General features: G+C 38.0%; 2 protein-coding genes and 1 long non-coding RNA gene across 10 annotated transcripts; 1 reads left to right on the forward strand and 2 right to left on the reverse strand.

The window, feature by feature from the left end:
- Window positions 1–1,690: 1,690 nt before the first annotated feature.
- LOC132632214 (uncharacterized) lies at window positions 1,691–4,202 on the forward strand. The gene is made up of 2 exons (XR_009579291.1): window positions 1,691–1,936; window positions 2,435–4,202. It is a non-coding gene; the product is annotated as an uncharacterized LOC132632214 (long non-coding RNA).
- A 1,020-nt stretch (window positions 4,203–5,222) lies between these two features.
- LOC132632211 (G-type lectin S-receptor-like serine/threonine-protein kinase At4g27290) lies at window positions 5,223–10,634 on the reverse strand. 8 transcript variants are annotated; one of them, XM_060348054.1, is made up of 7 exons: window positions 7,563–10,634; window positions 7,258–7,377; window positions 6,988–7,145; window positions 6,529–6,739; window positions 6,139–6,376; window positions 5,841–5,991; window positions 5,223–5,752 (listed from the first exon to the last, which is right to left on the reverse strand). In XM_060348054.1, the coding sequence occupies exons 1-7, from the start codon at window positions 8,818–8,820 to the stop codon at window positions 5,444–5,446; spliced, it is 2,445 nt and encodes an 814-aa protein (XP_060204037.1). In that variant the 5' UTR covers window positions 8,821–10,634; the 3' UTR covers window positions 5,223–5,443. The 8 variants fall into 8 exon arrangements, 5 of the variants coding, with proteins under 5 accessions (XP_060204037.1, XP_060204036.1, XP_060204041.1 ...); XM_060348053.1 differs by having other exon boundaries at window positions 6,988–7,160; XR_009579288.1 differs by having other exon boundaries at window positions 5,614–5,752; window positions 6,150–6,376; window positions 6,988–7,160.
- Window positions 10,635–10,755: 121 nt separating this feature from the next.
- Window positions 10,756–11,490, reverse strand: LOC132632213 (protein RESPONSE TO LOW SULFUR 3-like). The gene has a single exon (XM_060348059.1). It carries the CDS (start codon window positions 11,370–11,372, stop codon window positions 11,037–11,039), a length of 336 nt encoding a protein of 111 aa, XP_060204042.1. The 5' UTR covers window positions 11,373–11,490; the 3' UTR covers window positions 10,756–11,036.
- Window positions 11,491–12,163: the final 673 nt, after the last annotated feature.

A 12,163-nucleotide genomic window follows, 5' to 3' on the forward strand; every position in this document is an offset into this window, starting at 1 on the left:
GGTAGTCCAGGTAGGCTATGGTTTACCTTTGGTGAGACTTAGTATAGTGAATCACATATTTAGATTATGATGTCGGAAACAGCATGTGAACCTTCGGGTGTGAAGTTGGGATGGACATTGACTTAGGTTGGGCCCTGATGTGTGTTGGGACTAGCCACCCCGTTATACGTGTTTGATTTTTTAATTGTGTTGGCTTGATGCCATGTGTAGTTGGTAGATAACGAAGGCCGTTTGTTGTCCTGATTTGGATAGGATTGACATACCCGTTGGTGGTATTTGTACTTGATATGTTATTGGCCGTGCCCACTGTTGGTATTTGAGATTATTGATATATTAGTGGCGTATCCGCTGTTGGTACTTGATTATATATGTTGGCATACCCACTGTTGGTATTGTGATGTGATGCATTGTTGGCATACCTCGTTGAGGTACTTGTGATATTGAGCTTGCTTGTTGATGATTGACATATGCATTGCACGCATTCTTATAATTATCATGTATGGCCGATATCCGGTGATGATCCGGTATCGTTGTTTGAATGAAACTGATATTTGATAAACTCTTTTACTTGAGTGATTGTGAAAAAGGCCGATGTCCGAAGATCCATTCCGGAATCGTTGTTTATATGAAACTGATACTTGATAAACTCTTTCACTTGAGTAATTGTGAGGAGGCCGATGTCCGAGGTTCAATTCCGGAATCGTTGATTTATGAATCTAATATTTGAAAACTCCTTTGAGTGATTGTGAGGAGGCGGATGTCCGATGGTTATATTCGAGCATCGTTGTTGCATGGACGATTTCGATGTTATTCCGGATTCGATTGTAGTGCATGGGCTCCGCGGGTCCCCTAGAGTGGTGCCGGTGAGACCCCCTTGCGAGCAATTAGCCAGGGTCCCAGTTGTCTGTTTGGCAAAGATTTGGGATGGGTGACACTCAGACTTCGCGAGTCACACTGGGTTGTGCTTCCGAGACGTCGATATTTCCGTCCGGAGCACATGCATACATCTCATTTGTATAGCATGGCATGACATCACATTCATACCATTATTGCATTGCATTGCATTATGAATTGAGTGAGATGTCATGATGATTGTATTGTGACAATTGTGGTGTTGATTCTATTATGTTGATTGTTCTAGGATTAGATATACTCAGACTTATTATATTGGGGTTAGATACTTACATAGGTGTTGATGCATTGTTCCATGCGTGATTGGTTTACTTGTTTATCTACGTTATTTTCTGAATTGTGTTAACTATGCTTAGTCGGCCTATGATGCCTATCAGTACTGTTGTTTTTATTGAACTGCACTTGATGCAATCTTTTATGAATGCAGAGTATCAGGCCGGATCTACCTCTCTGACTTGCGACTGATTGACTCCTCAGCTTCTGCTTGAGTTTTCCAAGGTGAGCATGGCGTCCGCTGACCTCGAAGACTCTTCTATTGCTTATGTCTTACTTTTCTTCCAAGACATGATTTGAGACATTTATGTATTATTATTCAGACCTTAGTATTCAGAAATAGATGCCCAGAACAAATATTGGAGTGGATTCATTTACTTCCGCACTTATCTATATTATATTATATTGTGAGACTTACGTCATTTACTTCTTCCGCTATTTTATTATATTTATTGGTTATGAACGTTGAGTTAAGAATTCGCCTACCGAGATGAGAATGGTAGGTGCCCACATTACCTAAGCTAAAATGGGGGTACTGACACTAAAATACCAAAAAGATGTACTAAACCATTCACATTACTTTTGGAGACCTAAAGCCGCATCAGTTTCCTGCCACAAAATAAATCATTTCCATTAATGAGGAAGTCCAAAATTTTCATTAAATTTTGTGTTGACTTGTGAGGTAAATATAACAATATTAACGGAGAGGAAACCGTGTGAGCAAGGAATCACATCTTGTCGGAAGGTTTAGGTAAGTGATTTTAGCAACCTGTTAGTATTGCAATTGTTGTATACAACTTTTGATTGGTTTGGATGGATCGATTTACTGGAGTTTAGCTCTTTGATTTATTTAGCATGTATTAGTTATTCCGTGTTATTCTTTGTTTTTCCTAATGATATGCAATAATTTCATTTGTGGAATTATTTTTGCCATGTTTAGATAAGACATGTGATAAGATTAGTACGTCAAAATAATTAATTCTCATTTTCCGTGGATATTTGCAAAGCAAGGAGTTGTCCTTCTGCCTGACATTAGCAAATTGTAGCGGTATTATATTGTTGTTATCTATTTTGAGTGTGTTTTGTTATCAATTATGATCATCTCCACCCATTTCTTTTTCTTTTCACTTTGCAAAACTGTTGCTACAAAAGTACTGTTAATATTGTTTCTATTCAGTACTGAAATTAACATATCAATTATTGAGTAGTTTTGTAATGATAGAACATCTTAAGCTTTATGCGAAATCAGGGAAGGTGAAAGCTACTACAACAACAACATACCCAGTTGAATCCCACAAAGCGAGATATAAGGAGGGCAGAGTGTACGCAGACCTTACTCCTATCTCGGGACTTGGGAGGTAGAGAGGTGTTACTAAAGTGTTTGAATCCAAGCGGATGGCGACAAGACTTCTCATTGGCATAAGAACAATAATGAAAAGAGGTAGATCAATGCTCCCAAGGCTGTTATCTTTGTAAGGGTCCCCCACAATTTCAGACACTGCCCTAACTTGGGTAGTCTCAATGCATTGGTCAAGGACAAGCAGCCCAAACACCCCCTGATGACCGAGATGTTGCACAACTTCGCACTATAAGTTGTTGGGTGCACCTGTGGCCAAGAAACAGCAGTTGAAAGAAAAAGGACAACTGTCATGGACATGAAACTGAGTGGGCAGCCTGCTTGGTCATGGAATGGGACGCACATCTTCATCACTGAAGTTGAGACCAAGAGGTTTGGTCTTAGATAAATTCTAAGCAACACTTGGTGTCTTGGTCTAAGGCAGTGCCAACAACCTTACCAACTCCATTGGAGTTACTCGTGGAATGGAGCTTAGTTAAGGCCTTTGGCATGGACGAGCAGACTTCACTATAGCCCTTGTGGACTTGTTTGACACCATTTTGGGGCAAGACTTTTGGGATGAAAGTCGATGCCTTCCTTGCCCTCATCTTAACCAGATTGGAAATTGTGGCCAAGAAGGTTCTTTTTCTTAAATCAGTAAGCAAAAGATCTTGTCAATATACAAACCCAGACACCAACACGGTGACCGGAAAAGACAACAAATCATAAAAACCAATGAGGTTCTTTTGCTATGCGAACCTTCAGTGCGCGACAGTCCATGTTTAACTATTAGCTGTGCAACTTCTGAAGGGTTTCAAGAAGGGTGATGACACTTTTTCTGCCACGGTGACCAAGCTAGAAGATGGAGATGTCTTCTAGGCTATGAAAGACTTGTCCTCGTGTATGCAGCATGTCCTAGAGGAGAACATGTACGTGATGCTGAAAGATCCTCCCAAGTGTACTACTGCATGTGTAGCGATGTCGACCACAAATTGAGCTCATGCCAGAGATAAAGCTACCTGCCATGCCTCCTTACCACATGGCACCTCTGGAGCTGGACAAGCTAAAGAAGAAATAAAGGGAGAACATGGACATGATGCCAAAAGATCTTCCCATGCTCGCTACTGCATAGGGATGTCGACCACAAACTGAGCTCGTGGGATGAAGTTGCCATGGCCTCCTTACAACATGGCGTCTCTGGAGCTAGACAAGCTAAAGAAGCAACATAGAACAGCTAGACATTGACCTTCCAAAGCACTGTTAGGAGCTCTAATCTTGTTCGAAGAGGACGACACTTTGCGCTTATGCATTGACTATCGGTCACTCAACAAACTGACGGTAAAGAACAAATGCCCATTCCCTTAATTGCTTACCATTTTATTGTCTTAGGCAGGCTGAAGTGTTTAGCAAAGTCAATTGAGAAAAAGGTAGTATCAGGTTCATTGCCTAGGGTGACGGACCAAAGGAGATGTGTGTGACATGATTCTCCACCAACCTCACAAATCTATTGCTGACCACCACCATCACCAGCTGCTATTGCCACTATCTTTTAGAGTCTGCTTCATCAAACACATAGTATTTACAATATCATATATTTTTTTTCTCTAATGTATAATATTTACTAATTATTTTATTTATATTGTATATGTGCTAGCTTTTAAATAAAAATAAATTATATACATATCTAGAAGCTAGAAAACAATCTTAATTATCCAGTGCTCTAATTTAGAGATAATATCTTAACAATCAGATAAATATTCACATTCGAACAAGTTAATCGTTAAAAATATAACTAAGGGGGAGGCCATTATAAATCAGAGAACTCAGAAGTGACGGTTTTTTATACTGGTGGTTTCCGAGCCGGTGTGCACACGCCTGGACTATTTTACCAAGTACCTATGACCTGGCACCAATACAAGTATCGGGTAACTCTGTCACCAAAGCTTATGCAAATGGGAAGGAATCATCTAGTTTTTCTTGTCCGGAATTTAGACACTGGTCTCCCACAGTTTATGCCCACTTCATTAATTGTTAGGCTAGACCACTGGGTGCAACTGGGAAGAAATAGCTTTCACATATCCGTGTTTCACTTTCCATTCAGACCTTAGTTTAATGGTCTCTCTTCTTTTTAATAACTGTGTTATTCGGGCCGGTTTGTGCGCACCTTGACTAATTCCGTGGGGCACCTGCTACCTTTTGCTAGCACTAGTACTAGATAACTTTGTCCATCAAGGCTTGGATAGATGCAAAAAAATAGCTAGTTGTTTTGCCTTCACTGAGATTTGAACCTTAGACATCATGGTTGTCAACCCACTTCATTAACCACTAGGCCACAACCTTTGGTTCAAATTCCAATATAATCTCTCTTTTTCCATTAGGTACTAATATTAGAAGGTCTAGGATTAGAACTGATTGATGCATAGATTTCATAGTCTGACAAGTCTATGAGAACATTGAATAAAAATATGCAGATTTTTTTCCTCTGACTGAATGATAGACATAAAAAGAGAGAACTTGTTAATGTTTGACCAATTTTCTTAAACTTTGTGCTAAGCAGGACTAACAATGCGGGACATAGGTGTACAATTGCTGTTGGATGTTATCTCATAATATGAAGGTTCTTAGCAGATGCTATTTAACGCTCATGATGCATAATTGAATAGATTCCTCATGTTTTAAGCCACAACGACTACCAAATCACTTAGCTCAACTTCCCCATGTATTTAGCTCAGGTAGAGTTCAGGATTACTTGCAGTCATATGCAGCAAATTAAGTGCCAATTAGTCATGTTGAATACCATGTCACAGATTCTTGAAGTGAAACTATTTAGTTGAACAATCAGTAGTGGTTGAGCTATGTGACTGGAAAAATTAAGTAAATATAGCTTCTTGAGAAAACACCAATGACCTGAAATTTTTTCTCCTATCTGGCATCCAACTGTGTGATGCTTAATTCATTGACAGAAGTTTCACCATGCTTGCTAGATGAACTGTCAGCTTCAGTGAATCTGCTTCTTCCATTGAAAAAGCCTGGCTCTTTAGGCAAGGGCAGCTCAACATCACTACCCAACATCATCACTACTGATGCCATACTCGGCCTATCTTCTGGACGCTGCTGCACACATAATAGACCTACATGGACTGATCTTTGAACTTCGGACAGATTGCATGACTGCCTTGGTTGGGTATCTTTTAGCTCCAAAACCCTTCCTTCTTTGAAGAGGATCCACACCTGAACATTTGATATCATGCAGTTAGATGCTGCAAGTTTTACTAACATGAATTTTGCACCATATAAGATAGACAAGAAGAGCTCCTACATGTCCTAGAAGATTATGGTGATGGTCTGAATGCAAGAACCCTCTATTTCTATTCCCGCTTATAATCTCCAGTACTAGAACTCCAAAGCTAAATACATCTGATTTCACCGAAAATTTTCCTTCTGCTGCATACTCCGGAGACATGTAGCCACTGCAGGATAATGTCAAACAAACAAAGTAAGTAGCTTTTTAGTGGACTGCATATATTTCACAGGTTAAGAGATCTTTACTATGTCCTGACCACTCTAAGTAGCTTTTTAGTGGACTGCAAATATTTCACAGGTTAAGAGATCTTTACTATGTCCCGACCACTCTTGTTGTCATAGCTCCCGTCTCTTTTCCTCCGAAACATCTTGCCATGCCAAAGTCAGATATCTTTGGGTTCATATCAATGTCTAGCAAAACATTGCCAGGTTTCAGATCTCTGTGGATTATCCGCAATCTTGAGTCTTGATGCAGGTAGAGAAGTCCTCGAGCAATTCCATTAATAATATGGAAGCACTTAGGCCAATCAAGCACTGACCTCCTATCTTTATCTGCAGAAATGCAGAGCGTATAATTGGACCCTTTCAAATAATATTTCAGATCTAAAAACAGATAACCACAATCTATCTGATGTTTGAACTATTTCGACAGATTATTCATGAAAAGCTAAGTATGTTAAAAGTTCAGAGAAGTGATAACCAACCAAAAAGGAACCAATCCAAGCTATTATTCCGCATGTACTCATAAATCAACATTTTTTCTTCTGCTTGAATACAGCAACCAAGAAGCTTCACAAGATTCCGATGCTGGAGTTTGGAAATGAAGATAACCTCATTCTTGAACTCATCAGTTCCTTGCGCTGAGTATCTTGAAAGTCTCTTTACTGCAATTTCTTGTCCATCTTTCAGCACACCCTAGATATCCTCAGGCAATTAGTTGAAAAATCATATTTTACTGACAAATAATAAACTAGAGTTTGACGCTTTTGGGAAGTTTGTTTAAAGCGGAATTAACTTTTCATGACACTGCCGTTTAGTTGAAATTGGAGCATGGGAGATAAATTTTCTTACCGAAAATTGTGTTTTCCTTTTAAAGGCTCAGAAATTTCTTTTTAGGCTGTTAATTTGGATAAAACAGAAAGAGCTGATGTTAACATGGTTACCTTGTAAACAGGTCCGAAACCACCCTCTCCAAGCTTGTTGCTCAGTGAAAAGTTGTTGGTAGCATCAGATATAGTTTCAAAATCAAACAATGGTAAATCTAGTTCTTCAGCTTGGCTTTTGTTAGTGCAGAACATTTCAGAGCTTCTTATTCCTCTTCCTGTCAAAATCAGGACTTAATTGGATGTAAAGAGTGAAATTTTGAGATTTACCAATCGTGGCTCCAGAAAAAAGGCACCACTAATTCAAAAGCAATAAAACCTCTAGTTTACCTTTGCTAAAATGTTGCTTTTGCCTTATGTACAAGATTAAGCTTAGTGTTAAGAGCAGACCAAATGCTGCCAGAGGCAAGCTGATTTTCAGTTTCTTTACTTTCCCTGTACTGGAGTTCTCTGAGGATCAAAATAAACTCATCTGAGTTTCATAAGACGGAAAATGTTTTTCCTTTTTTTTCCAAATAATGTAGAAAAACCTCAAACCTGCTCATTTGATGACATTTAATTTGGTCTAGAATACTCAAAATCTAATGTAGCATCCTTGACAGCCATACATGCATAAGTAAAGAAACAGATTGTACCTAACTCGGAAGCGTCCAACTTTATATAGATATCTTGTCCACTAGCACCGAACTCCCTGATGTCGACCAGATCATCAAACCAAAGCAAACAACCTTCATTTGTTCCTGTTATGTCTGGATTTGCATACGCCATACAAGAACAGTTTCTCAAGCACAATTCCTCGCATGCATTAAGAGTCACTCCTTTGCTGTACCAGGAAAAACGAGTGTCTGGCAACTTGATGCCTGAATGCTTCAAGAATTTTACTTCCTTTTGGCAATTCAATGTTCTCTTTCTAACACAGCCGCCTGACCAATTTCCCCTTGCCCATTCTGTTGGATCTTTGGATTCAAATTTATCCAAACATCTGCAGATTGGAGAGTTGCCACTGTTGCACAAACCATATGCGTGACACTGGCCATAAATGTCACAGTTATCTGCTGGTACGCTAACAAAGCCATCCCAATTCTGAGTTTGATTATTCCACATTGAAAGCTGTAGAATCCCATTTAGTTGCATCACTACCCTTGCAACGATAGAGCTGTCTGTGAGCTGATACATGAAGGATACTTTTTCAGGGTCGGATACGTATGTATAGCTATAACCCGGACTTGGCAGCTGAGATGGTGCATTAGCAAAGCCTCGACCATTCCATGGTCCAGACCTGTAGCGTTCAATGGAACCGTTCATGACAAAAGGCTGTGGTAATCCATGAGTATCAATTACCCAACTAAACTCACCCTTCGAGGGGTCATTCGTGCTCTTCCATGACCTGAGGAAACGATGAAAACCAGTCTTCAGATCAACCCCAAGCTTCATTCCAGGTAAAGTCGTGTCACTGGGATAGTCAAAACTTTGCCACAGATAATCCTCTGCTGCATCTCTAACAACAAGATTCCCTGAATCCAGAAGTTGAGCTATTGGATTTTGCACATGTCTAGTGGCATTAGAGGACCAGATGATTCGGCCAGAACCATTTTGAAGAGTAAGAATTCCTTGCCTTGTTAAATTTAGCATACCATCTGTACCATTGAGTGGTCTGTCTCTATTAGCAACCCATACCACTGTCTGTACAGTAACTTTGTTGAACCATATTCCTATGTACCGGTTCCTGGATGTACCAGGGGAGAAAAATCCCAACTCGAACTTTCCACCTGATGAAATAATTGTGTTTCCATCTGTTAAAGATTGATCTGCTGGTATGGTATCTAGAGCACTCGACAGAATCAAAACAGAAAATATGGAAGACAAGAATAAATGCATACTTATGGCTTCCATTGGTTTCTATTCTTTTATATTTTTATTTGATTTGAATCTTGTATTGGTGTTGTTATACCAAAGGAATTTCCAGAGTTCAATTGAAATTTCTTGTTTTGCTTATTGATGGAGTCCTTGACAGAATAGTCTGGGGTTATTAGGTGTCTTATGTGAACCTTGATAATGATAAGAGAACATTGTTAGTCAATGCTACTGAATGTATTGTTTTTCTGACCAAATTGTTGTCAAAGTGTGGTTGGCTCTTTGACATAATTGCGTGTAAATTTTGGGTCTGCCTAGGTCTCTATAGCTGGCATAAGATTTTTCTCCTTTTACTAATAAGCATCTTCCAAATGAACAAAGTGAAATAGAAACTAAAGGAGAAAAAGGTTTTTTTTTTTTTTAAAGAAATAACGGTGCTTCCATCTGTTAAAGGCTGATTTGCAGGTATTGTTTCTAGAGCACTCGACAGAATCCACATGAATGCCAAGAAGAAAAGTATATTTGTGGCTTCCGTAGGTTTCATGGTCTTATTGTTATATTTGTTTTTTTATGATTAAGATTAATGGCAAAGTCAAAATTTTCACTAAAGAATTCAAAATATAAAAAGTAAACATACACTACACCCTATACTTGCTAAAAGATGATTGAGTCCTATGATTCCGACATGTTGTTCAGTTGATTAGTCTACATGCGCATAACGGCTTGAGCTCATTTGGATACTATATGTAAACAAAAAAGAGGAGGAAAATTAGAGGTGATAAAATTAATCCATAAAATCATAACCCATCCAATCCCTTCAAGTTTGAGGGTTATTAACCCGTCTAGCTCAGCTCATTCCAGCCACCCAATCCGTTCAAGTTTGAGGGTTATTGACCCGCTCTAGCTCCGTTCAAGTTTAAGGGTTATTGACCCGCTCTAGCTCAGCTCACAACCACCCAATCCGTTCAAGTTTGAGGGTTATTGACCCGCTCTAGCTCAGCTCATTCCAGCCACCCAATCCGTTCAAGTTTGAGAGTTATGGACCCCCTCTAGCTTATTTCAGCCCATCAAAATTTGGGTTGATATTTAGCTCAAATTGATCCATGAGAAATTTTGTCAAAATATTTTCGAAAAGGCATTTTTTCTATTTGATATGCTATATATAGCCATAATAAAGAAAAATAATGATTTAGTTCGGTACTAAAAAATTATAAAATAACAAATAAAGCAATTAAAACTTAATAAAAATTAGGCGGGTGGGTTTTGACTAGCTTTTAAGCCCACTTCAACTCAAGAAACCTTTGGGCGGGTCAATAACCCGTATATTTATTAACTCCGCCCATTTTAATCCGCCAAAATTCGACCCAACCAGGGGCGGATGTACCAAGAGCCCAGGGTGTTCACCCAAACACCCTGGACAAAAAATTATAATGTATATTTAGGGTAAATTTTATGTGTTTATGTACATATATTAACTTTTAAACACCCTGAACATATATTACAGTGTATATTTAGGTTCAATTATTTTTTCGAACACCTTGAATGAAAATCCTGAATCCGCCGCTGGATCCAACCCACCAGTTTGCCACATCTACTGGAAAACAACGTGGGCATACTAGGCGGCAGATTCGCAGAACCGTAAATGTGTATAGTACTCAGGATGAGGTAAACTTTATATTATAAAAAGTTATCAAGCTTGGAATTTGTTAATTGGTTCACACTGTTTGACTTCATTCTGTACGTAAGGAATGTTATTGCTCATTCCAATGGAGACGTTCTCTGTTTTGTTACTTTCTTCTTTTACTCTTTACATATCAGGCACTTTAATTTCTTTAACACATTTTAACCCAACATTAAAATTGAAATATGGCCTGATATCGTGTTACTCTCTGCCTTTCGTGTCACATTCGTGGGCCAATTAAGATATTCAATTAGAGAACAAAGAACATAAATAAATAAAAAAGAGAAAACAGATTAATTTAAATGTACACACAAATTTTCCATTACACCTCCAAAGAGAACTTGAAGGCAGAAACAAAAGGTCAACACATACACCACTCTGAGTTCCTAATCTTTCCTCTCGTCATTTACATAAATCAAACAAAACCAACCCCGCAATAAACCGGCCGCCACCAACACACAACAGCCAAATTAGTATCAAACATCAACCGAAAAAAAAACTATTTATGTCAATCGGAAAAAGAAAAAAAAATCAATGAAGAAGAAACACCCAAAACACCAAATTTTCAGAAAGATCATTGGGAATTGGGAAGGGTAATTGAAGATGTTTGAATAAGTTTTTGGGCCAAGGAAAGCTGATCCATTAAACTGATTATTCGGGTTCGGTAGGTCCGAGCCTGATCAACAGCCTCAGCTTCAAATTCACCAAGCTGAGAGCAAAGCCGCTCCTCAGCTTCCTCAGCAACCCTTAGCCTCTCCCATATCTTATTCAATTCCTCTCTCATTTTTTCTTCTCTCTCAATACTCTTTTTTAATTCCTTCTCTAATTCCTCATTTCTTCTTTTTAGCACCTCACTATCATGGTGATGGGGATTTTTATGGGCGGAAGGGACAGCAATGGTGGTAAACATGTTGAAGGAAATTAAGTTGAGAAAATAGTGGAAACGAAAAAGTAGTACTAATAATGCTCAGCCAATAGAAACAGAAATGCAAGTGCGGTTGATTTGTGATTGTGATGAATATTGTTGAGTTGCGGGGAATATTTATAGTGCCAAATTGAGTATGTCCAGGTTCAATGTACCTAGCACATTCGAGCCTTTTGGTTTCCAGTTCATTTTGGATCTCTAGTTTTTTAAACTTGTAATCCGTATTAACTAATTCAGGGGCTTATTAGGATTTAGGAGTATACTTTTTTAATTCATATTATTTGTCTTTAGTTTAAACTAGCACTTATTCTATCTTAATTTATGTGATACATTTTAATTGAGTATATAATTTATGAAAAAAAAGACTGTTAAATTTTTTATTTAAAACAAGTTATAAATATTTGGGTGATTATACATTTAAAGTGTAACTGGTATGATCACATAAATTAAAAAAGATGGAACATCTCTTTTCTCTCCCTTAAAAAACAACTCAGTTAGCGACTCTCATCAGATTGGTGCAATAAAAATATATTTTTTTAAAATTAACAAATGACTATTTTTCTTTAGAACGTTAAATTTCTAAATAAATCTAATTTGTTAGAATAAAATACTTCCTCCATTTTAATGTATGTGTTTCAATTTAATTGGACAAGAAATTTGATAAAGTAGGAAGTCTTTTTGAATCTTATAGTCTTTAATTAAAGATGAATTTATTATATAAAAATGCTCTTTGAATTTTATCGTTATGTCATGCGAAATGTTGAAATTAAACAATT

This window comes from Lycium barbarum, chromosome 3 (genome assembly GCF_019175385.1).
Source record: "Lycium barbarum isolate Lr01 chromosome 3, ASM1917538v2, whole genome shotgun sequence".
Classification (NCBI taxonomy): domain Eukaryota; kingdom Viridiplantae; phylum Streptophyta; class Magnoliopsida; order Solanales; family Solanaceae; genus Lycium; species Lycium barbarum.